The sequence below is a fragment of the Bos indicus x Bos taurus genome, chromosome 18 (assembly GCF_003369695.1).
Source record: "Bos indicus x Bos taurus breed Angus x Brahman F1 hybrid chromosome 18, Bos_hybrid_MaternalHap_v2.0, whole genome shotgun sequence".
Lineage (NCBI taxonomy): Eukaryota > Metazoa > Chordata > Mammalia > Artiodactyla > Bovidae > Bos > Bos indicus x Bos taurus.
In genome coordinates, this window is record NC_040093.1 from 31,710,909 (window position 1) to 31,736,193 (window position 25,285).

General features: G+C 53.1%; 1 protein-coding gene across 1 annotated transcript in view; it reads right to left on the reverse strand.

Annotated features, from left to right (window-relative positions):
• CDH5 (cadherin 5) overlaps positions 1–14,376 on the reverse strand; it is a 28,400-nt gene extending 14,024 nt beyond the window's left edge. The window contains 7 exon segments of the mRNA XM_027516387.1: positions 2–143; positions 1,406–1,593; positions 2,411–2,575; positions 3,437–3,553; positions 5,513–5,801; positions 12,845–13,071; positions 14,294–14,376. Coding sequence (XP_027372188.1) covers positions 2–143; positions 1,406–1,593; positions 2,411–2,575; positions 3,437–3,553; positions 5,513–5,801; positions 12,845–13,048 — 1,105 coding nt within the window. The 5' untranslated portion in view covers positions 13,049–13,071; positions 14,294–14,376.
• Positions 14,377–25,285: the final 10,909 nt, after the last annotated feature.

Here is a 25,285-nt window from a genome sequence, read left to right on the forward strand (position 1 = left end):
GGGGGCTCATCCACGTCTGTGACGTTGATAATGACACGGGCGATGTTCTTGGGGGAGGTGCTGCCCAGGTAGCGGAGGTCAATGGTGGGGTCTGTGGCCTCGATGGTGAAGCTGTATTGCCGGATGCGTTCATAGTCCAGGGGCTGTGGGAGGAAAGTGTGGTGAGCTCCTGCTCTGAACCAGGCCCTGCACGGTAGTGCTGGGATGACACCTGTTGAACAGATGAGGGGCCCGTGGCCTGGCTGTCTTCAGCTTCGTCCTGACCTCGGCTCTATTCTGAGTACTGGGGACACCAAGCAGATCAGCCATACTCTTGCTATAAGGGGAGCACAGACTAGTGGTTCTTCCCACAGCTCCTCAAAGCCATGCCTTTTCTGTGTGCCTTAGCTCAAGTCTCTTGCCTGCTTGCCACACTCCTCCTCACCCCATCAAGGAGTCTGTCCAAACGTAACCGGATGTGCTCATAGAGCCTGTTCCTGCCCCTCCTGACACAGTAGTTCTGCTCCCTGCCTGGGTCCCCTTTGGTGGGGATGTGTGTGTCCTCCCTACTGGCCGAGAGCCTTGCTACCATGGGAGCTGTCTGACTCCCCTGGGCATATCCAGTTCCCAGCACAGGGCTGGATCAGAGAAGGACTCCAGAGAGGTCTGCTGGAGGAGTGGTCTGGCTCAGGTACACAGGTTTGAGTGTCCCCTCTGAGGAGGAGATCCCTGGCCTGGCCCCCCTAGTCCTCGGTATGGCCATTCTGGAGGCAGTTTGTGCCCCTGGCAGACCTTCTCTCCTCTTCTAGATTCAGCTGGTTTGACTGCTGTCTCTGCAGCAGCCACTGCCAATGCACACCCCGTCCTCATGGTGTTCACTGTGTCCTTACACACTGACGGCTTTTGGCCGAAAGCACTTGTAATTTACCAGGGCTCTCCTGGCCAGCGCCCAGGGCAGATCAGAAAGTGCCAGGAAGTGAGCCCCCAGGAGCCCTCAGGCAGCCCACAACTGCTGCGACTTAGAAGCATATCGCACACAGTTGCCCAGATGTTCCCAGTGGGACCGTATCCCACTCATCCACAGCGATCACCTGCTCACTAAGGAGCCTGACTTAACTCTCCTCCCTTTTACATATCACTGCTCCTGGGGGCTTCCTGAGATCACCCCCCAAATAAGCTGTATACACCTAAGTCCTTGCCTCAAGGTCTGGTTCTGGGGTAGCCCAGCCCAAGGGACTGACCCTTCTCTCGTGGCTCCACATCCCAGCTCCAGGGGTCACAGGATCCACGAGCACACGGCCTGCTCCACCTGGCCCAAACGTGGACCTTTGGTGGCCTCTGACCCGGGAGCAGCCCCTGGATGAGTCCTGAGCATGCCAGGAGCCCCCAACCCCCCATCTGATGCCACTGCTGCAGGCCTGCCAACCTTTATGGGCTTGATGATGCCCTCATTGTGGCTGGGGTCCGTATCGATGGTGAAGGTGTCCCTGTACTCTCCCTGCACGAAGCTGTACTTGGTCTTCCGGTTTTGGGGCTCGTCTGGGTCCTCAACAAACAGAGAGCCCAGGGGGCTGCCCACACGGATGTCTTCTGGCACAGAAAATGTATACCTGTCTGATGCAGAAGGGGCGCCCCAAAGGGCATTGGGTTAATGAGATAGACAAGGTAATTGTTGCATATACTATCCCAGTATATTTTGATACAAGCAACAGGCACAGTAAAGTAGCAGCAGCAGTAGTAGTAATTCCTCTGAAATTTTGGGTCTCAAGGCACAGAGGTTCCACTCTATCTGTCCTTTCATCCCTTCATCCATCTGACAAGTAGTTATTAAGCACCCCCTGTGTGTCAGGCACTTTGCTAGGGGATCTGTCAAGTGCCAAGAGAGAAGCCCTGCCTTTGCGAGGCTTTCACCATGTACAGTGAGGTCACTTCAGGGTACACAGGCCTGTCCTTGCAGTGGCTGAGCCTCTGAGGGACATCAGCCTTGGAGGTGCAGGTGGTGAGCCATCTATCTGACCTTCCTCCCCAGCCCGCCCAGCGCGTGTGAAGAGCTCTTGTTGGATATTTTCCTGTGGGGAGAATCAGTCCGTGGGTGGGTCAGGGCCCAGCCCTGGCTCTGGCGCTCTGCTGAACCCCGGCTCCCCAGCTCGTGGGTTTTCCTGAGCTCATGGGAACTGGGTGAAACTGGTCCTGTCTGGTAGTGGGACTCTGGGCACATGGGACACAACCAGGAGTGTGAGCTGCTGCTGGCCCAAGAGGGCACCCTGGCAGGCCAAGTGTGCAGCCCTGGAGTGTGTGCAGAGACGGGGAGCACCGGGAAGCCATCTCTGATGCAGGCTCACTCTGGGGTGGAGGGAGAGGTAGATGGACGCCAGGCTCCTCCCTGAGAGCTGCCCCCGCCCTCCACCAGGGCCCAGGGAGATGGACTCACTCTGGGTGAAGATGGGGAAGTTGTCGTTGACGTCCTGCAGCGTGATGAACACGGTGGCTGTGCCTGACTCCCCCCTGCGGCCCTGGGCATCTTTTGCTTCCACCACAACCTCATACTTGTCCTGCGTCTCTCGGTCCAGGTGTTTGTTCATGGTGACAATGAGTCCTGCAAAATGTGTCCTGTCAGGAACCATGTTACCTGAGGAACTTTTAAAAAAATATGGGTGCCCAGACGCTACCCAGAGAGCCGTGACTTCAGAGCTCCTGGGTGACTTCCCTGTGCAGCCAGGGCCAAGAGCAAGGGGAGATCCACCACCCATCTCCACGCCCTGCACTGTTAGGCCAAAGCCACACAAACACTTCTGTCCACTATGGGCCGAGAAAGAGCCTGAGGCCGCATCTGGGCTCAGAGTGAGCACAGTGCTGTGATGGTTATGCCTCAGTGCCGCACAGCTTGTGTGTTTGCCATTGTTCTGAATGGTGGCATGCCCCAGGCCTGACCACTTGTTCTTCTGTCTTTCTCCAAAGACTCAGTCCTCACAGTTTTTTAGGTCACATGTGATGGCTAATGACAACGAGCCACATGCTCTTTATACGTCATCTAATTCAGATTTCACAGCTCCTGTATGGGGTGCATGCATATAACCTTCCCTATTTTCACCATGAGGACTCGCCAGTGCTCAGAGGTTGGTTGATTTGCCCAAGGTCTTTAGAAGCGGTGAGCAGCAGAGATGGGGTTGGAAACCAGATCTGTGTGGTTCCACAGCCAGAGCTGCTAACCAGCCTTCTCGTCCGCCTCTCATGTCACTGCTTGGGTGGATTTTTGTCCCCTGGACTTGAGTTCACGTCCTGGGCACCGGTCTGCCTCCTCCTGCCCTCACCAGCCCCCTTGTCTTGATGCGTGGTACCGACCGCCTCCTCAGGAAAGTGCAAGTCAGTGGTTGGTAACACCTGTCAGACTTCCCTCTGTGCCTGCACCTCCACCCGCTCCAAGCCAGTGCTGCCCAGGGGGGTTAGTCACACAGACCAGAACCACGGATGTCGAAATTTTCTTTTCCCTTTGTGAGCTGGTACACGACAGAAGCATGGTCTGCCACCGTGGGGTCATCTGCATCCATCGCTGTCACCTGGATAACCGAGGTCCCTGCGGGAGAGAATCCAGGGTGGCTGCCTGCTGACTACCAGCCCCTCACCCCATTCCCAGATGAGGGCAGATGGGGCTCAGGCTGTCCCCTGAACCCCCTCCCCTGGGTCCCGTTTTCTGAGGAGCCTGCCTGGCACTGATGTGCTGGCAGTGGCGGAGGCCCAGCCAGTCAAACATGAAGGGTGAAGAGAGCGGTGGTTTTCATTTATGGGGGAAATGAGGGAAGGGGCGAGTGTCTGCAGTCATGGGGAGAAACAGAGGAAAAGCTGCTTTATTTTTGCTCCTGGAAGCATGAGGACAAGAGAATAGGAAGGGTCCCAAAAGACTGGGTGTCACATCTCTTTCCCCTTGAACTCCAGGCTCCCCAGGCTTAACAAGAAGGTCTGGTCTTGAGCCCTGACCAGAGAGCCTGGATGAAGGGGTGGGAATGGGAGCTCTTTTCTTGCATCCCCTGGAGGCTGGGAGTAGAACTGAGGAAGAAATAGTCTCCTCTAGGGGCCTAGGGTCTAGGCTGGTGACATACCTGGGGATGAGGTATGTCCCTTTCTACCCACCTCCCCCCGACTCCTGCATGGACCCTAAAGGTGACCCCTTATCTTGGTGGCAGAGTTGGCCTCCTTCATATGTGAAGTCTATGCTCTCGGCCTGCCAGCCCTGAGAGTCAGAGCAGTGGGTGGGGTTGGCTTCAAAGAGTAACAAGGTGTGTGTGTGGTGTGTGTGGTGTGTGTGTGGTGTGTGTGTGTGTGTGTGTGGTGTGTGTGTGTGTGTGTGATGTGTGTATGTGTGTGTGTGTGTGGTATGTGTGTGGGGTGTGGTGTGTGTGTCAGGTGTGGGGTATGTGTGTGTGTGGTGTGTGTGTGGGGTGGGGTGTGTGGTGTGTGGGTGTGTGTGGGGTGGGGTGTGGTGTGTGTGTGGGGTGTATGTGGGGTGTGGTGTGTGTGGGGGGTGTAGTGTGTGTGTGTGGGGTGTATGTGTGTGTGTGGGGTGTGGTGTGTGTGTGGGTGTGTGGGTGGGGTGGGGTGTGTGTGGTGTGTGTGGGGTGTGGTGTGTGTGTGTGTGGTGTGTGTGAGTGGTGTGTGTGTGGGGGTGGTGTGTGTGGTGTGTGTGTGGTGTGATGTGTGTGGTATGTGTGTGTGTGGTGTGTGTGGGGTGGGGTGTGTGGTGTAGGATGTGTGGTGTGGGGGGTGTGTGTGTGTGTGTGGTGTGTGTGGGGTGGGGTGTGTGTGGTGTGTGTGTGGGGTGGGGGGTGTGTGTGTGGTGTGTGTGTGGGGTGGGGGGTGTGTGTGTGGTGTGTGTGTGAGGTGGGGTATGTGGTGTGGGGTGTGTGGATGTGTGTGTGTGGTGTGTGTGGTGTGTGTGCGGGGTGGGGGGTGTGTGTGTGGTGTGTGTGCGGGGTGGGGGGTGTGTGTGTGGTGTGTGTGTGGGGTGTGGTGTGTGTGCGGGGTGGGGTGTGTGTGTGTGGTGTGTGTGCGGGGTGGGGTGTGTGTGTGTGGTGTGTGTGTGGGGTGTGGTGTGTGTGCGGGGTGGGGTGTGTGTGTGTGGTGTGTGTGTGGGTGGGGTGGAGTGTGGTGTGTGTGTGGTGTGTGGTGTGTGTGTGTGGTGTGGTGTGTGTGATGTGTGTGTATGTGGTGTGTGTGGTGTGTGTGTATGTGGTGTGTGCGGGGTGGGGTGTGTACGGAGGGGTGTGTGTGTGTGGTGTGTGTGGTGTGTGTGGGGTGGGGTGTGTGGTGTGTGTGGTGTGTGTGTGTGACGATCAGGGCTCTGTCTGGGACCAGGTCAGAATTTAGTCTTTAGGGACCAGAGTTCCTTTCAAGTCACAGCAAGTGGCACTACACGCATCCTCATCGCTGCTTGGAACTCACTGAATCCTGCTCCAGGCAGCGAAGCTGCTGATGGGAGAGGTGCCTCTGGATCAGGGATGTGTGAGGGGAGAGGGAGAGGGACAGACCAGGCACATACCTATCCCTGACATCTCGGGCACAGAGGCATTGAACACCCGGTGGGTAAACACAGGCCAGTTATCGTTGACATCGTGAACTTTGATGGTGAAGCTAGAAGGAGACTCCAGGTTCTTCTTGGAGTCCTTGTCCACCACAAGGGCAGTGAGGTGGTACTCGGAGATCTTCTCCCTGTCCAGCCTCTCTAAGGCATACACATCGCCTGTGTTCTTGTCGACCCGGAACACCTTGCCGGCAGACTCTCCTCTGAGCTGGTACTCGGTCTTCTTGGGGTCCACACTCGATTTAATCTGTAGGAGGAGAGGCACCATGAGCTGGAGACGGCAGTGCTGCTGTGTGTGCCTGTGTGGGTGTATGGGATTGTTGAAAAATCACTTATATAAGCGTACAGTTAAATGAATTGTATTAAAAATGAAGGTAATTACCTCAAAATGTATTGCTTCCTAATAGTTTTACTGCATTTCACCATGTTCTTGAGTTTTTATGCTGGTCCTGTCTAATCACGGAAATCCTAGCTAATGGTGTGTTCATGCACATCTCTTTGCCACTCTGCCTTCGAGCTGGTAGCTTGAAACAGATACAGGGAAAGTATTTACACCAAGGAAATTGGCAAAGGCTATAAACAGGGTCTTTTCCCTTCAAAAGCCAGTTGTCAACTGTTTATCAGCACATCACTGGGCCCCGGCCATTTAGTTTTGGAACGATACGTAAAATGTTCTCTTCTTGAAAAAAAAAATGTTCTCTTGGATATTTTCAGTATTTAGTCCTGCAGAAAAGAACTCCAGCAAGCTTTGTTTAACTCAGAATTTCCCGTACTCGTTAGACCACTGAATCCTTTTCCTTTGTAACGCGTCTTGTTAGTGTCCTTAGGAATAAGGTTTGGCAAATAATGTATGTAAAGGAATTTGCTCAGGCTGTCAATAAATGCTAGTTGTTACTCATGCTAGAGCCATGTGTTCAAGGATATTAGAAGATTAGAATTGCTGAACATTTCATTTATAGAATCTTAGAAACAGAAATTCCTAGGAGCATAAACAAATGATATTTCATACATGTCGAATGCTTCTCTAATGGATGGTTAGGATGTTCAAAAAACAAAGTTCAATTCAGTAAAAGAAAACAAAATAATCCAATCCCTACGAAGTGCCAGCTTGGGAGCATAGAGATAGCGCAGACTGTGCTCTTGCTCTCAGAGCCTGATTTGAAGCTGCAGAGGAGATTTTGAGGATGGGCAGCATTTAAGGGTCAGTTGGAATGAGAACCGTAAGTGAAGGTGTCACATCAGAAAGGCTGGCGGAGGACCGGAGAGAGAGAGGGGTCTCAGGACAGAAGAGGTGGCATGAAGATGGGCATGGTCAAGTCCCATGAGGTCTGGAAAGCATCCTTAGGCTTAGCAATGATGCAGTCATCAGAGCCCTTGGGGAGAGCAGCATTAGGGTGGTGGACTGAGAAGCTGGCTGACAAGGCTTTTAGAAAAGAGTCTCAGAGGTGAGGAAGGGGGAACTGGGAGTGAGGCTCCTCCCCTTTGGGGGCTGGAGAGATGGAGAAGTGGGGCTGTAGCTAGATGTGGTGAAGCATCTTAGAGCACGGTGTTCAGGGGGCAGGCGGTTCATGGGGAGGCCCGTAAACCCAGCAGCCAGGACATGTAATGAATGGATGGACTGGAGGCAGGAAGTGGTGTGCCTACTCTGGAGCCTGTGGCCTGGGCAGGGGGCAGTGGGGATCAAGGAGGAGGGACAGTGTGGGCCCTGTGAGTTACTCAAGGTTCGGATAGGATGGTCGTTCCAAACCTGGCTGCGTGGGTGCATTAGGACCCAGGTGTAACCAGGGGGGCGTGAGTCTGCTTGGATGCGTCATTGGAATTCTAAGATTGTGCCAGTGGAAAAAATTTTGGCTGCCATATTAGTAAACAAGAGATGTTACAGCCATCAAGCCATCATATTACAGCTCCCCCCGCCCTGCCTCCCAGCAGATGGTGCACCCGAGGAGACTCAGGATGAGAAAGCACAGGATACTGACCCCAGAGAGCTGAGCTGTGCATCAAAGGAATGATTTCAGTGAACGCTGACCTTGGCATCTTCTCATACACAGAAAAAGGGCTAAGTTCTTTGAGATGTCTGTTTTTCTTTAATTAAGAGTAATCTTTTGAAGTTCCGACTACCTGATCTTTGTTGCAAAAGCTCCTGTAGATCCTGGCTCCCCACCTTGCCTCTTTGCAGACGTCCCTTAGAGGGACTTGAGAGTCCTGTCTCCCAGGCTTGAAGTCCTCAGAATGTCTACCAAAAAAACAGGACTCTCAACTTTTAGATTGTGCCTTTTTTTTTTTTTTCAGTTGACAGTTGTATCTGACTCATACTTCAACAACTTTGGTAAAAATTTTTCAATATTATCAAATCAGTAGCGTTAAAAAAGATATCCTGTGGAGGTAAGTTTCTGTTTTCCTTCCCTCCAACTTTTCTTAGGTAGACTTTATATATTAGAACAGTTCTAGATTTATAGAAAAACTGAGATGATAGTACAGAGGGTTCCCATACATCCTGCTTCCAGTTTCCCTGTTGTTAACATCTTACATTAGTATGGTACATTTGTTGTAATTAATGGACCAATATTTATATATTATTATTAAATAAAGCCTGTAGTTTGTGCAGATTTCCTTAGCTTTTACCTAATGTGCTTTTTCTGTTCTACGATCCCACCTAGGATACCACGTTACATCTATTAATGGTTGTTATGTTTCTTTAAATTCCTCTAGGCTGGGATAGTTTCTCAGACTGTCCTTTTTTTTTTTTTTCAGTTGAAGCATAGTTAATTTACAATGTCGTGTTAGTTTCAAGTGTACAGCCAAGTGATTCAGTTATACATACATACATATTCTTTTTCAGATTATTTCAGATTATTTTCAAACCATTGTAGGTTTTTTACAAGAGGTTGAGTATGGTTCCCTGTTGCTATACAGTAAGGCTTTGTTGTTCGCCTGTTTTATATATCTTGGTGTGTAGATATTAATTCCAGACTCCTAAGTAATCTCCCCCACACCTACCCCACTTTCCTCTTTGGTAACAAAAGCTTATTTTCTCTATGATACTCTTCTTGGTTTTGATGACCTTGAGAGTTCTGAGGACTGCTGCTTGGGTGTTTTGTCAGATGCCTCCCTATTGGAGTCTGTTTTGCTCATGATTAAACAGACTGAGGTTATAGGTTTTGGGGGGTCCTCCCCTTTTTAATATTATCCCTATATTTGGATGTAACATCTCAATGCCGAAAGCTATGCTGACCCATATTTGTGGATTCAGAAGGCCGTTCAGGTCTCATTCCCATTGTCCAGCAAACAGCTCTGTAAACAAAGGCTCCATGGCTCTGATCTTGATAAACAGGGACTTCCTTCCCTCAGATGACGTCTTTGGAGTGAGGAGGTGAGCCATGGAGCCCTGTCCTTGCCTTTTCCAGGCAGCCTTGCTGCTTCTCAGAGTGGGGATTGCACGGGGCTCCCTCCCTGCCCTGTGCTCCATGCCATGTGCCAAGTGCGTGCTGATGGCAGGTGACTAGCAGGCCTGACGCTCTTCCTGCTGGGCCAAGAATCTCGGGTGAGCTGTTTAGAATCTGTCAGGGCTGCTCGTAGCCCCGCTTTCTGCTGACTGTCCCTGACTCAGCTCAACATTATTTCTTGGGGGCAGCCATCCTCTTTGGAAGCTGATTCATGGCCCAGTCATCCCACTGCGGAGGAGTAGGTGGTCTGATGACATTTTCCTCTAGTGTGGGGAGTCAGGAGCCCTACGCTTTCCTGGAGCTCTTTTGGTTTCCCTGTGTGACCCTGGGGCAAGCTTCTTCCCCTCTGAAGGCAGACTGAAAGATCTAAATTTCCCAGCCATTCTTTGTGGCCAGAGGAGGCCTGGGCCCAGGGAGCTGGCCTTGGGCAGGGCTGCGAGTGGAGATGCCCCAGCTGGCCCCCACTGCCTCCTTCGGTGGCATTTCTGGTACCAGGGCCAACTGAACCCTCCCCCATTTAAGGATCCTTTCTGGCCCATTTCTCTATAATCTCAGGGAGCCCCCATCTGCCATGTGTGGGGCTCTTTATCTAATACATGCTGCCCTTATAGACCAGGGTGGGCAAACTGTTCCTGTGAAGGGCCAGATAGTAAAAATTTTTGACTTTGTGGGTCATATGGTCTTTGGACAGTTACTCAAATCTGCCATTGTAGCATGAAGGCAACCACACCTTCCCTTTCAAAACCGCGTGGTGGGGCAGTTCTCTCAGCCCCTATTTATGCACATATTTGTTTAATTGGAATAGAGCTGAGTTACAATGCTGTGTGAGTTTCCAGTGTACAGCAGAGTGATACATACATACATATATACACACACACACACTTTTTCAAATTCTTTTCCATTATAGGTTATTACACACTACTGAATATAGTTCCTTGTGCTATACAGTAGGACTTTTTTGTTTGTCTGTTTTATATATGATAGCTTGTATCTGCTCACCCCAGACTCCTAATTTATTCCTCCCCTCTTTCCCCTTTGGTAGTCATAAGTTTGTTTTCTATATAAGTCTGTTTCTGTTTTGTAATTAAGTTCATTTATATCATGTTTTTAGACTTAACATATAAGTGATGTCACATGATGTTTGTCTTACTCTGTCTGACTTCACAGAGCATGCTAACCTCTAGGTTCATCCATGTTGCTGCAAACGGCAGTGCTTCATTCTTTGTATGGCGTATACACACCCCCCATATACATGCATGTCTCCACATCTTCTTTATCCATCTGTTGATGGACAGTTAAGTTGCTTCCAGGTCTTGGCTATTGTAAACAGTGCTGCTGTGAACTTTGGGTTGGATGTATCTTTTTGAAATAGAGTTGTCATATTTTCTGGATATATGCCCAGAAGTGGGACTGTTGGCTCATATAGTAACTCTGTTCTGAGCCTTTCAGGGAACCTTCATGCTGTTCTCCATACTGGTTGCACCATTTTACGCTCCCTTTCACCACAGGGAAAGGGAGGCTCCCTTTCACCACACTATCTCCAGCATTTATTGTTTGTAGACTTTTTGCTGATGACCTCTCTGACTGCTATGAGGTGGTACCTCATTGTAGTTTTGATTTGTATTTCTCTAATAATTAGCGATGTTGAGTATCTTTTCATGTGCCTGTCGGCTATCTGTATGTCTTCTTTGGAGAAGTGTCTATTTAGGTCATCTGCCTGTTTTTTGATTAGCTTTTTTTTTTTTTTTTATATTGTGCTATATGAGCTGTTTATGTATTTGGGAAATTAAGCCCCTGTCTGTCACATCTTTTGCAGATATTTTCTCCCAGTCTATATGTTGTCTTTTTGTTTACTTATGGTTTCCTTTGCTGCGCAAAAGCTTGTAAGTTTGATTAGGTCCCTTTTGTTTATTTTTGCTTTTATTTCTTTTGCCTTGGGAGACTGACCTAAGAAAACATTCCTGTGATTTATGTCAGAGAATGTTTTGCCTATGTTCTCTTCTCGGAGTTTTATGGTGTCATGTCTTATATTTAAGTCTGTAATAAATCATTTTGAGTGTGATGTGAGGGAGTGTCCTAACTTTACTGGTTGACATGTGGCCAACCCTGTTTTAGATCACAAGCTCCGTGATAGTGAGGATCATGTCTGTCTTTGCCCCCCGTTATCTTCTAGAGCCCAGTCTGTGCTTGGGACCACCCCTCCTCTCTCCAGGGCACTGATCTTTCTTTAGCTGACCCTGCTTAGCTTCCAGGAAATTGACATGGTGAGATTTTAAAGCACTTGAATGGAGTTTTTCTCCTCAGTGAAAACTGTTGGAATGCCTAACCCATCTCCCTGTTGTCATGTGTGAAATTCTACCACTAGAGCCTCTCCTTTCAATAGAGATTTTTTAGTTTTTGAACCTTTTTTAGAGGTTCAGTAGTGGTTTTGACATCAGCAGTCCTTTGACACAGAAAGATCGTTCATTAGTCACTCAGTGTAGCTCCAAACCCTAGGAAGGTGACTGAGGATGGATGTGTTTGCAAAGGGGTGAAGTGAGGGTTAGAGTCATAGACACTGCCCTGGAGGGCAGGCTTGGGTCAGGCACCTTGTTATGGCTATCTTAGAATCTCAGACCACTCAGAGTGGGTGGTCTGAGAGAAAGGGGTTTTTGAGGAAGTCCAAAGGTCTTGACTAGAAATGGCAAACTGTGGCCTGGATGATGAGCTTTGTCACCAGCACAATTTTGTAGACATCTGCTCAGGTCCTGAAGACCTCTCAGATGGGCAGATTTAAAGCAGCCTTCACTTCATGGGAAATAGATGGGGAAACAGTGTTAGACTTTATCTTTTTGGGCTCCAAAATCACTGCAGATGGTGACTGCGGCCATGAAATTAAAAGACGCTTACTCCTTAGAAGGAAAGTTATGACCAACCTAGACAGCATATTCAAAAGCATAGACATTATTTTGCCAACAAAGGTCCATGTAGTCAAGGCTATGGTTTTTCCAGTGGTCATGTATGGATGTGAGAGTTGGACTATGAAGAAAGCTGAACACCGAAGAATTGATGCTTTTGAACTGTGGTGTTGGAGAAGACTCTTGAGAGTCCCTTGGACTGCAAGGAGATCCAACCAGTCCATTCTAAAGGAGATCAGTCCTGGGTGTTCTTTGGAAGGACTGATGCTAAAGCGGAAACTCCAGTACTTTGGCCACCTCATGCGAAGAGTTGAGTCATTGGAAAAGACTCTGATGCTGGGAGGGGTTGGGGGCAGGAGGAGAAGGGGACGACAGAGGATGAGATGGCTGGATGGCATCACTGCCTCGAGGAGTTTGAGTAAATTCCAGGAGTTGGTGATGGACAGGGAGGCCTGGCGTGCTGCAATTCATAGGGTCGCGAAGAGTCGGACATGACTGAGTGACTGAACTGAACTGAACTTACTGGTCCCACCCTAAGCCCTGAACCCTCAGACTATACTGGCCTCCTTAACTGTGCATGGGGTGGTCCTTCTGCCAGTGATATTCAGGCCACGGACCAAAGTCTGGGAGAAAAACGAACCCTTGTGCACAGCATTACTTCCACCACCGCCGTCATCACCACTGCCACCACCACCTCCACGATCAGCATCATCGCCCCCGCCACCTCCCCTTCCCGACCACCACCACCACCACCACTTTCTCCTTGTCTCCTTTCTCCTAGTCACCGCCACCGCCACCTCCACCATCTCTCCCACTATGACCATCACCCTCGCAGCCATCATCTCTAACCCTACAGCCACCCCCCCCACCATCAGAGTCTTTCCCATCACCACCAACGCTGTGGGCCGCCTGCCGCCGAGGCTTCTCTTGCTCCGGGGTCTGAGGCTTACCTTGCCCACGTAATGGGGCAGCGAGTCATTTCTCTCTTCATCGATGTGCATCTGATTCCAGATCCAGTCTCTCTTCTGGCGCCGGTGAGCGGGCAGCGAGCCGGGGGTGTTGGGTCGGCCAGGGTTGACGGCTGCTGCAGCTGCTGCCAGCAGGCCCAGGTAGTAGGTGGCCCCCGTGGCCAGCAGCATCACGAGTGCCTGCATCTTCCCAGGAGGGAGGCTCGGGTCTGAGGGAGGAGGGGATACACCGTCAGGTCATGTGGGGTGCGAGCATCTCCCAGGGAGCACTGACCTATTTAACCCTTCGTCCTCCACTCTGCTCAGCCCAGCAGAACCAGGGCCTGTTCCTGCCCCCACAGAGCTCCCAGTCCAAGAGGGGAGGAAGGACATGGAAACAACTCCTTCTTAAGGGTCGCATGTGCTGGCGGGGAAGCAAGTGTGGGTGATGGGGAGCCCAAAGGAGAGCTGTAGGAGAGATTTGCTGGAGGAGAGGGTGATGCTGCCATGAGCGAGAGCTCCCCCCTTGTGCAGGGGACGCCCAGCTTATCCTCGCTTTACATGTGGGAAACCCAAGGCACAGACATATGACCTTCACACTGGAGTAAATGGTGGGACTGGGACTAGAGCACAGTTGTCTGACCTCAGCCGACACTTATCAATAAATGTCGTAAAAAAATAAAAATGTCACCAGAATGATAAATATCAACTTTATATATTGTATCTCACTTAATCCTCCCAATAACCCTGGAGGTGGGTGTGTGTAGTCCTCACTTTATAGATGAGCTGAGGAAAAGAGAGGTTTAGTAACATTTCCCAGCTCACCCAGACTCTAAGCTGCAGAGTCAAACTCAAACTGAATTGGCCTGGCCCCAAAGTTCCTGCTTTTTCTTTCTGCCCTCTCTTGTCCTAGCACCTGCTGTGGGGTGGGATTTAAAGGCTTGTCTGAGCAAATATGCCCCCTGGCCGGCCCAAGAACCCCTGTAGCAGCGCTGCTTTGATGCTGTCTTCAGAAGGCTCTTAAGAAAGCGGGATGTCTTAACCCAGCGGGTCAGGCCCTCACCAGACCCCGAGCTCACAGTTGGTGATCAGCTTAGGAGCTGTCACGAGAGCAGGGGTGGGGTGGGGTGGGAGTGTTGAGAGGCTGGGCTCACAGGACCAGCTTCATAGTGTGTGGGGTCCAGTACATAGTGGAAACATGGGGTCCTTTTTACAAAAGTTATTAAGAATTTAAGGACGGAGACAGAAGAACATGAAACCCAGCACGAGGCAACCCTTGGGGTGTGGGGTTACCCTGGATGGGGAACCTGGGGTCACGCAGAGAGAGGGCCTGGCTTCACCCTGAGTTCTAGAAGGAAGGGGGATTTTCTCACTGACCCACGGCGGGTGTCACTGTGCCCTCTCAGCCCTGACCCCTCAGCCTATACCCATGCTGGGACCCATGTCACTGACCTGTAGCTCCTGGGAGGGTTCAGAGGAAGAGGGGTGCTGTGTGGGAGAACCAGGGCTCCCATCTGGAGAGGAGGCACCCACTGGGTGCTGGGTGGGAGGCTGCCACCCTGGCCGTCCCCTGCTCTGGCTGGAGGGAGGGGCTGGATTCTGCACAGCACAGGAAGTTTCTAAACTCTAGTAACATTTTCTCTGAGACGGTGGCGCCAGGCTGTCCTCAGTGAGGGCCAAGGGTGTCTGTAGACTGGCTCCTGGGCCTGCTGATCTTAGCACCCAGCATCCCTGTGGCCCCTGCTGCCGGCCGGGGAGGAAGAGGGCTTGCAGGGCTGAGGTGGGACAGTGCCTGGAGAGCAAGTGCTGTGTGCCTGGGAAGGCTTTTGTGTCCGTTTCCTCAGTCCTAAATGGGGCAGTTGGACCGAAAGAGACCCGATGCCCTTCGAGGTGGGCTGTGAAAAGGGCAGCTGTTCCAGGCAGGAGGAAGGCAGTGAACAAAGGCACGGGGAGCTGAGAGTCCTGCCGGGAAGCCGTCCTAACTCAGAGGCAGCGCAGCTGTGACCCCTGGCCAGCCTCATGGGGTTCAGGCCCGGTAGGTCATTTCCTTCTTTGCCTGGAAATGACCTGCATGTCTTGCTGCTTTCTGTATCCCTCAAGTGAGAAGTGACTCAAGAATGAAAAAGTAGGAAAGGGTGGGGGGAAGGGATAGTTAGGGAGTTTGGGATTGACGTATACACATTGCTATGTTTAAAATGGATTACCGGGCTTTCCTGTGGCTCAGTGGTAAAGAATCAGCCTGCCAAGGCAGGGGACACTGGTTCAGTCCCTGATCCGGGAGGATCCCACATGCCGCGGAGCAACTAAGCCCATGTGCCACAACTATTGAGCCTGCGCCCTAGAGCCCAGGAACCAGAGCCGCTGAAGCCCTGTGCTCTAGAGCCCAGGAACCAGAACCACTGAAGCCCTGCGCTCTAGAGCCCGTGTTCAGCAACAAGAGAAGCCACTGCAGTGAGAATCCTGTGCACTGCAACTGGAGAAAAGCCTGGGCAGCAACAAAGACCCAGCACAGCCTAAATAAATAAATAAAATCAAAAATAAATAGATGGATTACCAACAAGGACCTACTGTATAGCACAGGGAACTCTGTTCAATGCTATGTGGCAGCATGGATGGGAGGGGAGTTTGGGGGAAAATGAATACATGTATACATATGGCTGAGTCGCTCTGCTGTCCACTTGAAACGATCACAACATTGTTAACCAGCCATACTCCAATAAAAATGAAAAGTTTTTTTAAAAAATAAAAAAGTGAAACAAACAGAAGTGAAACTGAGAAAGGGGAAGAGAGAATTCTCAGGCCCCTGGGCAGGACTAAGTCCTGAGGCCAAGCCCTGAGCGAGTGTGAATGGAGCCTCTGCTGTGTGCTTGGTGAGCGGTGAGCAGAGCAGACAGGACATGTCCTTGGGGAGTGCACATTGTCGTGGGAACCCCAGGAAAGTAAGGACATGAGGAAAAGCATCAGCTGCTGATCAGAGGCCCTCAGGGAATTACGCTGGGGGGCATAGCGGGCGAGGGGGCAGCTGGCTGAGACTCCTAAAGCCAGGGAAGGCCTCTCAAAAGAGATGACTGCTGGGCCAACGTCGGAGTGTCAGCCCTTGGAATACCAGGGGAAGGGAGAGAATCCCTGGCAGAAGGACCAGCAAGTGCAAAGGCCCCGAGGTAGAAGAAAATGGTTCAGTTGTCTGAAGAAACAAAAGAGAAGGCCCTTGGGTCAGAGAGAAATGAGTAATCTGTGGGGCTCCAGAGAGGTGACGGGTCAGGGTGGCAGGGTGCACGGTGGCGCCTCAGGGATGTCCATGCCCCCCTCCCCAGCTGCCTTCCATGGCAGAGGACTTGTAGCAGATAGGGTCAAGTTAAGGATCTTGAGATAGGAAGGTTATCCTGGATTATGTGGATAGACCCAGTACAATCACAGTGTCCTTAAGAAGTTGAAGGCAGGAAGATCAGAACGAGAAAAAAGCAGATGTGATGATGGAAACAGAGCTTGAAGAGATACAGGGCCCCAGGCCAAGGAGTGTGGAATCGAGGCCGGCTCCCCAGTCTTTGGCCTGAGCAGTTGCAGGTCAGGGCTTTTGCTGAGATTTGGAAGATGGGTGGGTGATGGCGCCACAAGGGCTGTGTGGGCTGTGTCAGGTTGGAGTTGCTATGAGAAATCTCTGTGGCCGTGGCCAGGAGCTGCCAGAGACCTGATCTGGAGTGGGAGAGAAATTGGGGCTGGAGCAGCTGCAGACAGTCGTATCGTGTGGCTGGTGCTCAGACTGGGAGGCTGGAACGTGAAGGAGACCAGGGAGCAGAAGTGGCCCAGGACAGCCCCACAGGTCTTTCCTCTTTTCTCTGTCTGGTGAGCTCCTCATCTGGAATTTTGAGCCCAAACAGACTCCTCTGGGGAGCCATCTCTGGTCTCCACCCTGCACCTCCTGCATCCGTGGGCATCTTCCAGTACATCATCACCTGGGGTTGGTCCCAGGGCTGGGGACCAGTTCCCACTGCTGGGCTCAAATCACAGCTTCCTTCCCTTCCTGGAGAAGAGCTTTCCACCTGCCCTGTGCCCATCCTCACTGCTCCCCAAGGCCCAGTCACACATGGCGCATGGCTCTCCCCTCTGTGGGGTGACGTGGAGCAGGGTGATGGTTGTGACTGCAGGCTCTATGCTTCAGAGAACGTCAGTTGCGCCGCTTTGTCATTGTGTGACCGTACACATGACACTTCACCTCTCTGAGCCTCAGTCTCATTATCTGTACAATGGGAACACTAGTATCTGCCTCTCAGAGTTGTTTTCAGGCCTGAATTAAAAAAAAAAAAAAATCGTAACATGGCCAAAAGAGTAGGTAAGAAACTAAGTGTATATGAATCCTTGCTGATGCTCTGTTCTGCTCCACTGAGTAGTCAGCTTACCACTTTTGCTCCTTAGAACTCAGCCACTTGGCTGGGGGCTTTGTTCCCACCCTGCTGGATCCACTCCCCTTGCCCCTCCCCTGACCTCTGCTCTGTGTCAAGGGGACTGACCCTGGGCCTTCTTGCTTGAGCTTCAGATATTTGGCCAGTAGGGTCTGCAGCGGGCGTCTTGAGGATAGGAGGAGAGAAGTCAGGAACTTCTTCTCCACTGCTCTCTGCTCTGGTTCCTATTTCCTCCTGTGGCTGCATCTCTCCATCCTGCGGGCCTCTTTACTCTCATCAGTCCCTCACTGGGTTCTGGAAACACCCTCCCCTCTTCTTAGTCCCCTTGGTCCTGGGATAGCCTGCTTCCTGTCTCTACAGGCCTCAACATCCCATTTGTTCCTATGATTAAGCTCACAGCTCTATGTTTCCTTTATAAAGTCTCTTCTTTGGAATGACAGGGGTAGCTGATGTTTCCAGCTGAGACTCCACCTGATACAGTGAAGCGGATGCGGCTTTCTCTCTGTGGCAGCCTCTTGGATAGGGCAGTGGTCCTGGGGCTGCCAGTAGGTGACAGCCAAACAAACAAATAACCACACTGGCCTGCAGTACAGCAGAGGCTGCTCGTCACAGGCTACGGCCGCATGGCTCACGGGAGACATCATCCTCTCGGTGGCTTTGGCTGGCCCCCAGCCCTGAAATGTCCTCTGAATGTGCAGAAAAGCCCCTTGGATCCTATTATGTGTCTAGAAGAGGAATCACTCTCTGCTGTGAGCCCTGGAGAGAAATCCCTTGGCACCCAGGACTGGTGCTTGCTCCTGTAGAGTCACCTCATGTCGCTGGAGTGTCCCTTGCTGGGCTCTGCATGCTCAGCTCTCTGAGCAGTGAGTGAGGGGCCAGGACTCTGAAGGTGGGGCCTTCGGGAGAGGAGGACCACATGCCCCATCTCACTCCTCTGCTGGACCCTGGCGTGCTTGCCCAGATCTGCCCTTTTTGCCGGGGGCATCATTCCTGAACACCCCCTCAGTGGCATACTGAAACTTCATCTCACTTAAACCTTGCAAATTGTGAGATAGTTGTCAGTAATCCTGTTTTGCAGATAAGCTCAGAGAGGTAGAGGGAGTCCTCCTGGGTCACACAGCAGCAAGCGGTGGAGCCAAGATATGAAGTAGGCTACCTTTCACCCCAAGTAGTGTTTTTCCCTCATGACACTCTCTCTCTATCCTGTAATAATCATCATCATCATAATAGTAGTAATAATAATAGTAATAAGAAGAAGCTGTTCTCCATGCTGGCTTTCATAGATTCTATCTCGCGTAGTCTTCACACTATCCCCAGCATGCAGGAGTTATCACCCCCACTTCACAGAGGAAGAAAGTGAGGCTCAGATAACAACTTGTAAGTCGTACATCTGGAACCCTCATGCAGATCTGTCTTTTTTTCTAAGGCCTGGGCTTCACACCCAATCTCAGAGGGCCCTGAGGGACTTTTCCTTTTGAAAAACCCCATGTGTTTCTGTCTTTTGTCTTTTCGGTTAGAAATTTACCTAAATGGGTTTCTGAGGGGAAGGGTTTGTCAAGAAATTTTTCCTCCTCGTCCTCCAGTTGGAGAGGAAGTCAGCCGGCAGGATTTGTTGGACCCACAGCTGGAAACAGAATTGCCCTGGCCTGTACCTCTGGAGGTGCGGTCAGCGCACAGCTGGGGTCAGGCTTATTTTAGCCCTTTCCTTTCCTGTAAGCAGAAGTCATGTCTCTTGGTGGTTCTCACAAGTTTTTGGAGAGATCAGGCTGCTGCTGGCTGGGTTTGGGTACCATAGATATGCAGAGAGACTGAGGAGTTTGGAAGTGATGTCTGTGCTGAGAAATGCCCACCAAGCAGCCTGGGAGCTTGCCTGATGACAGCCTTGGGAATGGGGGATTTGCTTGGCTACTCAGAGGTGCCTGCTGGGCACCCAGGAGCCAGGGGCCGGCCTCTGTCCCTGTTAATCCAGGATCTGTGATGATGCTCCATCCCTGGAGCTGTGACAGAGGCTTTAGGGGCAGCTTCCAATGGACTGATGGGCAAAGGCAGGCCCTCTGTGCCCTCGGTCAGTCTGGGAAGGCCCAGGGGGCCCCCTCGTAGCAGGTATATGGAGCCCAGGAGAAGGGGTAGGGGAACCCGGGAGCATGTGGGGGCCAGCTGGGCTCAGGCATGCTCGGATGGGAGGTCACGGCCTTGGAGAATCCCCAGGTCTGGGTGTGTCCACAGTGTGTGGGGCCACTGAGCTCAGAACCTGGATGCCTAAGCGAGGACAGAGGTGTGGCTCTGAGGGCTGAGCCGTGTTGGTGGAGGTTGGGCTCGGGGGTGGTGGGGTGGCGGGGTGCCTCTGCCCCTCTCCAGTTCCCTGTGTGGGCCTCGAGGGTGCTTGGTGAGTACTCAAGAGTACTCCAAGAGTACTCACCAAGTACTCCAAGAGTAGCCACAGCCTGGAGAACAGTGACGGCCCTCAGGCTTAGTCACAGTCCCCTTTGTCCTTGATGTTCTCTCGCCTCTGCCTAGATTTGGGTCACATGTCACCACCCCTCTGAAGCCCTCTGTAGAGCCCAGGGGTTATATAGTCATTGAGCAAACGTTTATCAAGCATCTGCTACATGCCAGGCACTGACCTACACGTGGACAGCAAACACAGCCTGCACCCTCGTGTAGACACACTGACCATTTGATGAGAAACACGGTTTCAGGTTGTGGTGTGTGGTGTGATGGAGGAGGAGAGGAAGCTGTGAGAGGGCGGAGGTGGGGGCCCCTGATTCCTCGGAGGGTCTCAGCCCAGGAGTGACCCCGCCTCTCTCTGACCCGCTGTGGGACAGCAGGCACAACTCCTTTTGGTCTCTTTCTCTTTGTGACAGGCCTCCATCTGTCACTAGGGTTTGGCTTTGGAGGGGCTGTGAGGTCTGCTCAGCTCTGTGCTCTTTACAAGGTGGGGATATAGGAAGAGATGGGGCAGGCAGAGGCTGTGCTTTATGTAGCTGAACTGACCCTAGGAAGCCTGGACCAGCTGGGAGCTGCTCGGCAGACAGCCTGGCAAAGGCCCAGGCTAGTTCTGCCCTGACCTGTTCAAGCCTTAGGTTTCAGGGGTTGGGTCTGGGTTTAGGGGGTTATTGAGCAGACCGCAGGGCCCTTGGGTGTGGGCTAGAGAAAGACTCCAGGTCAGGGATAACACACACGACATCCTCAGGCCACATGGACACAGACATGTGCTGCCTATGCAAGCACACACTTGTGTCCCCCGAAGAGTCTTCTCTCTGCAGGGCTGGCCCCTCTCCTGTCCTCACACCTCTGTGATCTGGGACAAGACCTGGCGGCAGAGCCCAGCCCCAGGCACAGCCTCGGAGGGTACACTGGACACTCCACCCCAGCCCAGCCTCCTGCAGGCTCTGGGCTCCTGCCCGGGGACCCTGGGGCAAGGGTGAGGGGCTGGGAGGTGGGAGGAGAGGCCCAGAGCCTGCAGGAGGTGTGCCTGCGGGGTGGGGCGCTGGAGCCCCTGCTGCCTGTGTGGCCCTGGACCACCCTCCCCACCACCCTCTCACCACCTCAAGCCTCAGTCTAGGGCAGAGTTTGGAGCCAGTGATCCCCAAACTCATTCAGGGATTCCCAAATTGTCTCCTTGAGCCCCAGCATTTACAGCTGGGCCTTGGCAGTCACCCACACTGGGAGGATGAAGGGTGAGGCCCCGGGAGCCACAGGGATGGGAAGTGTTGGGTGTGGGGCTGGGCAGCTGTGAGCTGGCCCCTTGAGGCCTCATCCTGAACTGGAGCTCTGTTCGGCCCCATGACCCGCTCCAGAGGGTCCCAGACCTGATCCCCTCCCCTCGGGATTCTGCCAACAGCCCGCCTGTCTCGGCTCCCCTCAGAGATGCCCACGCCGCTCCCCTGCTGACTGCTCCTCCCTGGCTCCCCACTGCCAGCAGGACGAGGCCCTGCCCCTGAGCATCCCTGCCCACCCTCTGGCTCTCCTCTCCTTCCCCTCCCTGCCCCTCCCAGCCAAGAGGAGAACTGGATGTTTCTGCAGTACACAGTGCTCTTCCTCTCTTTAACAGGCTTTTTGCCCAGGCTGTTCCCTCTGCCTGGAATGCCTTTCCTTGCTGTGGCCCCAGGATGAATGCTCTGCTTCTTTTCAAGCCCCAGTCCGTATCCTCCACGACATCTTCTGACGGACTCCCGAGTGTCTCTGACCAGGCAGGTCCTGGGCCAGTGTCCCCTTCATCTCAGCATCTAGCTGTGTGAAGTAGAGGCCTGGAGGACCTTGAGGAGCCAGTGTCCCCACCACTGCCTGTGAGCCCGCCTTGGTCTCCTTCCCTCCTTACTCACAGAATTTCAAACAAATCTGCGCATCTGCAGACAACACCTTGGGTGCTCAGAGCAGGTACAATAGTTGAAACAACTCAGAGAAGCTCCTCCCCGTCCCCAAATAGCATCTCTGATAGCCCACGGCTTTGTCAGACACACAACCCTTTGAGGACAATCAGATTATCCTTATGGGTCCCTGATGACCATATACCCGTGTGCAGGGCACCTCTGAAGGCAGGACTGACAAAACAGAAGTCCTGGGTTGCCACTCAGCCTTCTTCATACTCATGGCAGACATCGGTGATAAATCACAGTGTTCATTCCTGCTGAACTCGAACTCAGCTCCTGAATCCTCAGTACAGTCTTTGAGCTAGAGACTACCAATTCATCAGAACTAGTTTGTGATTTGAAACAAATGTATGCTAGGGTCTCTGGGTCACCCCGATATATCCTAAAGGGGCAGCTCCAAGCTTCAAGGAGAGAAAACCCACCCGTGGGAGAGCCTTTTCCTCCTCTGGGATTTCTGACTTTGCCTGGGGCTCTGAGGCAGTCAGTGGGGGCAACAAGTATTACACACTTGCCTCTTTGCTCATGGGCTCTGTAGCCTTAGGCCCATTCCTTGCCTTCTCTGAACTCTAGCTTCCTCATCTCTAATGGAGAGTTGATGAGATCATGGGCACACAGTAGGTGCTTAGTAAGTGTGTGGGTGTCCCAACTCTCACCTTACCCACTCAGCCTGGCCTGGCAGCTGTGGGTGTGACCTCATTTCCTGGTTCTGCCCTGGGCACTCACGTCTGACCTCATTTCCTGGTTCGGCCCTGGGCTCATCTGCTGCTCCTTTCTGTTTGCCTGGGCGAGGAAATCTCATTCACCGCCTTCCTGCCCCAGCTCCACGGGCCCTACTGTGCCCTCTCAGTGTCGGCACCTGCCAGAATCCGACCTTTATGCCGTGGCGCACGGTCTAGTGGTCCTCATGTGAGTTTAGGGACCATGCAGTCCATTCCCTGCCCTAGAGAAACGAGAAGACTGAAGCTCAGAGAGCACACCCAAGACCTTCCAGCACCTTCTGGGGCTCCTGCTCTTCCTCTAGGAACTCTTCTGTGCTTTCTCTACCCAACATCAGCTTGGAGCTGGATTAGGACGGGCTTGCCAGTATCTCTCCAGCAAGAAGCCGGTTACTCAGGGCAGCAGTTGTCTCCTAGAACATTCCTTCTCCAGGATTTCTGGGCTCCTGGCTCAGTCTGGTGCCTGATTCTGTGGTTTGAACTGTCCAGTTCAATCCTCACCCCGGCTTCTCCCCCTCCAGGCTTCCCTATGGAGTGTGGCAGGGCAATGGGGTCAGAAGGGGCTGGCCTCATTCATATCCTGCTTTTACTTCATAGTAATCATGTGACCTTGGACTGGCTGCTCCGTTTCTCTCAGCCTCTGTGGTTCTGTCTCTCAACTGGGAATTCTTTTAGTAGCTTCACAGATACCACGGAGGTGCAGAGAGGTGGTGGAAGTAGCAGGGATGGGTTCCATCAGCAAGGGGGCTCAAAGATTTTTCCCTGAGCTAGTGGCCATTGTGTCCGTTGCGTCCTCGGGGTAGCAGCAGAGCTGTGAGTCATCCAGCTTTGGGAGAAGAAAGCATGGCCCCTCCGGCTTCCTGCCCCCGTGTCCGGCCCTTGTTCAGCAGCACAATCGCTCAGGTCCAGACTGTGGGGCGGGCAGCTTAACCCCTGCCAGGCCGGTGGGCGCCTCGCCTACCCCTTCACCACGGTAAGCCAGAATTAGCGGGGCTGCCTGGGGGCACAGCAGCTCCTGGTCCCCTTGATGTCCTATTGCCCTCCAGGCTGGGAGCCACACGTGGCTGGACTCAGGTCATCGGGAGGGTCCTACTGCTCCCCAATGCCTGAAGATAAACCAGGGCTCTCAGTCCTGGTACTCACCCCTGGTCCTCAGCGTCATTTGCCCTCCCACCACTCCCTGCTCTTCAAACCTTCTGGCCACATTGGCTTCTCCAGATCCGTCAAGCTGCCCAGGCTCCCTGCCTCCCCTGGAATGCCCTTCATCTCCTGTTAGGATCCTATCTACCCCCCACCCATGGCAGAAACATCCACGGGGTGGGGGGTGGGGAACAGACACAGTGCTTGGCACGGAGTCGCTGCCCAGAGTGCCCGCTGGAAGACGAGCTGATGCATCCCTCACCTGCTGGGGACTGACCAACCCCAGGGGTCATAACCTTAAAGACATTCTAGCCATGGTCAGTTCAGGTGGAAGGTAAATTCATCTGTGATTTCTCAAAGCATCTCTCCTATGATCCATTCCTAGTGCCAGTGTATACATCACCCCCCTTGACTCATGAGAAGACCCTTTCTTCCAGTTTACAGATGAGGAGGCTGGCACGTGAGAAGCTGTGTGGTTCTGGGAAGAACCTGGGCTTTGGGGTACAAGATCTCGCTTCGTATCTCAGTTGCCTTGACTGAGAAATGGAGAAGGGCTGTGTCTAACTCATCAGCTTGCTGGTGTGATATACAGTAACGGGCTCCAGTGCCTCAGAGCCTTCTGTGGCCCTCATCTCCAGCCCTCACAATGAATTCTCACGAAAGAACCACCATCTCCATTGTTCTGACACGCAAACTGAGTTTGGGAGACGCTGAGTAACTTAACCAAAATCACAGAAGCGGATGGTTGAGCTGGGGCTTGTACCCAGGAAGACGGTCTCCAAGCCAGGCTCTCACCTTAGACCTCCTGCCTTCAAGTCTTTTGGGAGAACTTCTCTAAAATACGAGGGCTTCCAGGTCTCTTGGCAACCGATCTACGGGTACCTGGGTGTTGGGGGGAGAATCCACAGCTCCCGCGGTCTGGGGAGGGAGGAGACAGGATTCCACAGGCAGGGCCTTGAGCACCCAGAGCCAAGCCTCAGCGTGCCTGTTCTGAAAATGGGGGCAGGGGCTGGCCGGGAGGGGGCCGAGGCTCTGAGCTCCCCTTTCAGGGCTCCTCACCCACTCCCAGCGCAGAGCCTTCCGGAGAGGGGATGCCAGCCTGGATAAGCCCTCTCTCACGGGAGTAGGGGCGTCACCTGGGTGCCAGCCTGCTGCCCCTGGTGTGCCGGGAGACTCAGGTGGAATCCTGTCCTCTGAGCATCGGAGCTCGGCACCCACAGATGCCCGTGGGCCCTCAAGTCTGGGAGTCTACCCGTGGGAGAGCCGAGCTTCCCCCTCCCCGAGAACATCCGTCTGTGCCCACCACACCACCACCAGGCGTCCCTTCCCTGCCCCGCTCTACCAGGAGATGCAGGCCACCTCAGGAGCTGCTCTTCCTGGGGGAGTCGCTGATGACCATTTTGCAGAAGGGGAGGCCGAGGCCCCTCACTCACCGTGTCCGTGGGCTCACAGTGTGTCTGTTCCGTCTCTCTGGCTGGCTGGGGCTGAGCGTGCCGTGGAGCGCTGCAGAGCTCGGCCGATAGCCTCTGGAGGGGAGCCCCACCCAGCGGCAAGGGAGGCCTGGCCGCCGCCCCTGCAGGTTTTCCAACTGGCCCCAGCCCATGTCCCCCCCGCCACCCCCCGCCCCCACCAGGATGGTTTCCTGTTATTGTTCATTTGTGAGGGCCGAGCTGGCTGCAGGGAGGCAGTCCCCGCAATGGGCCTGCCCAGGCGGGCTGCCCCCATGGAGGCCTAGTCTGAGATTTGGCCTTGGATATGTAACTCGGACCCCAACCCCAGGCCTCAGCCCTGGAGCTTTGAGCCCAGCACCTGCCG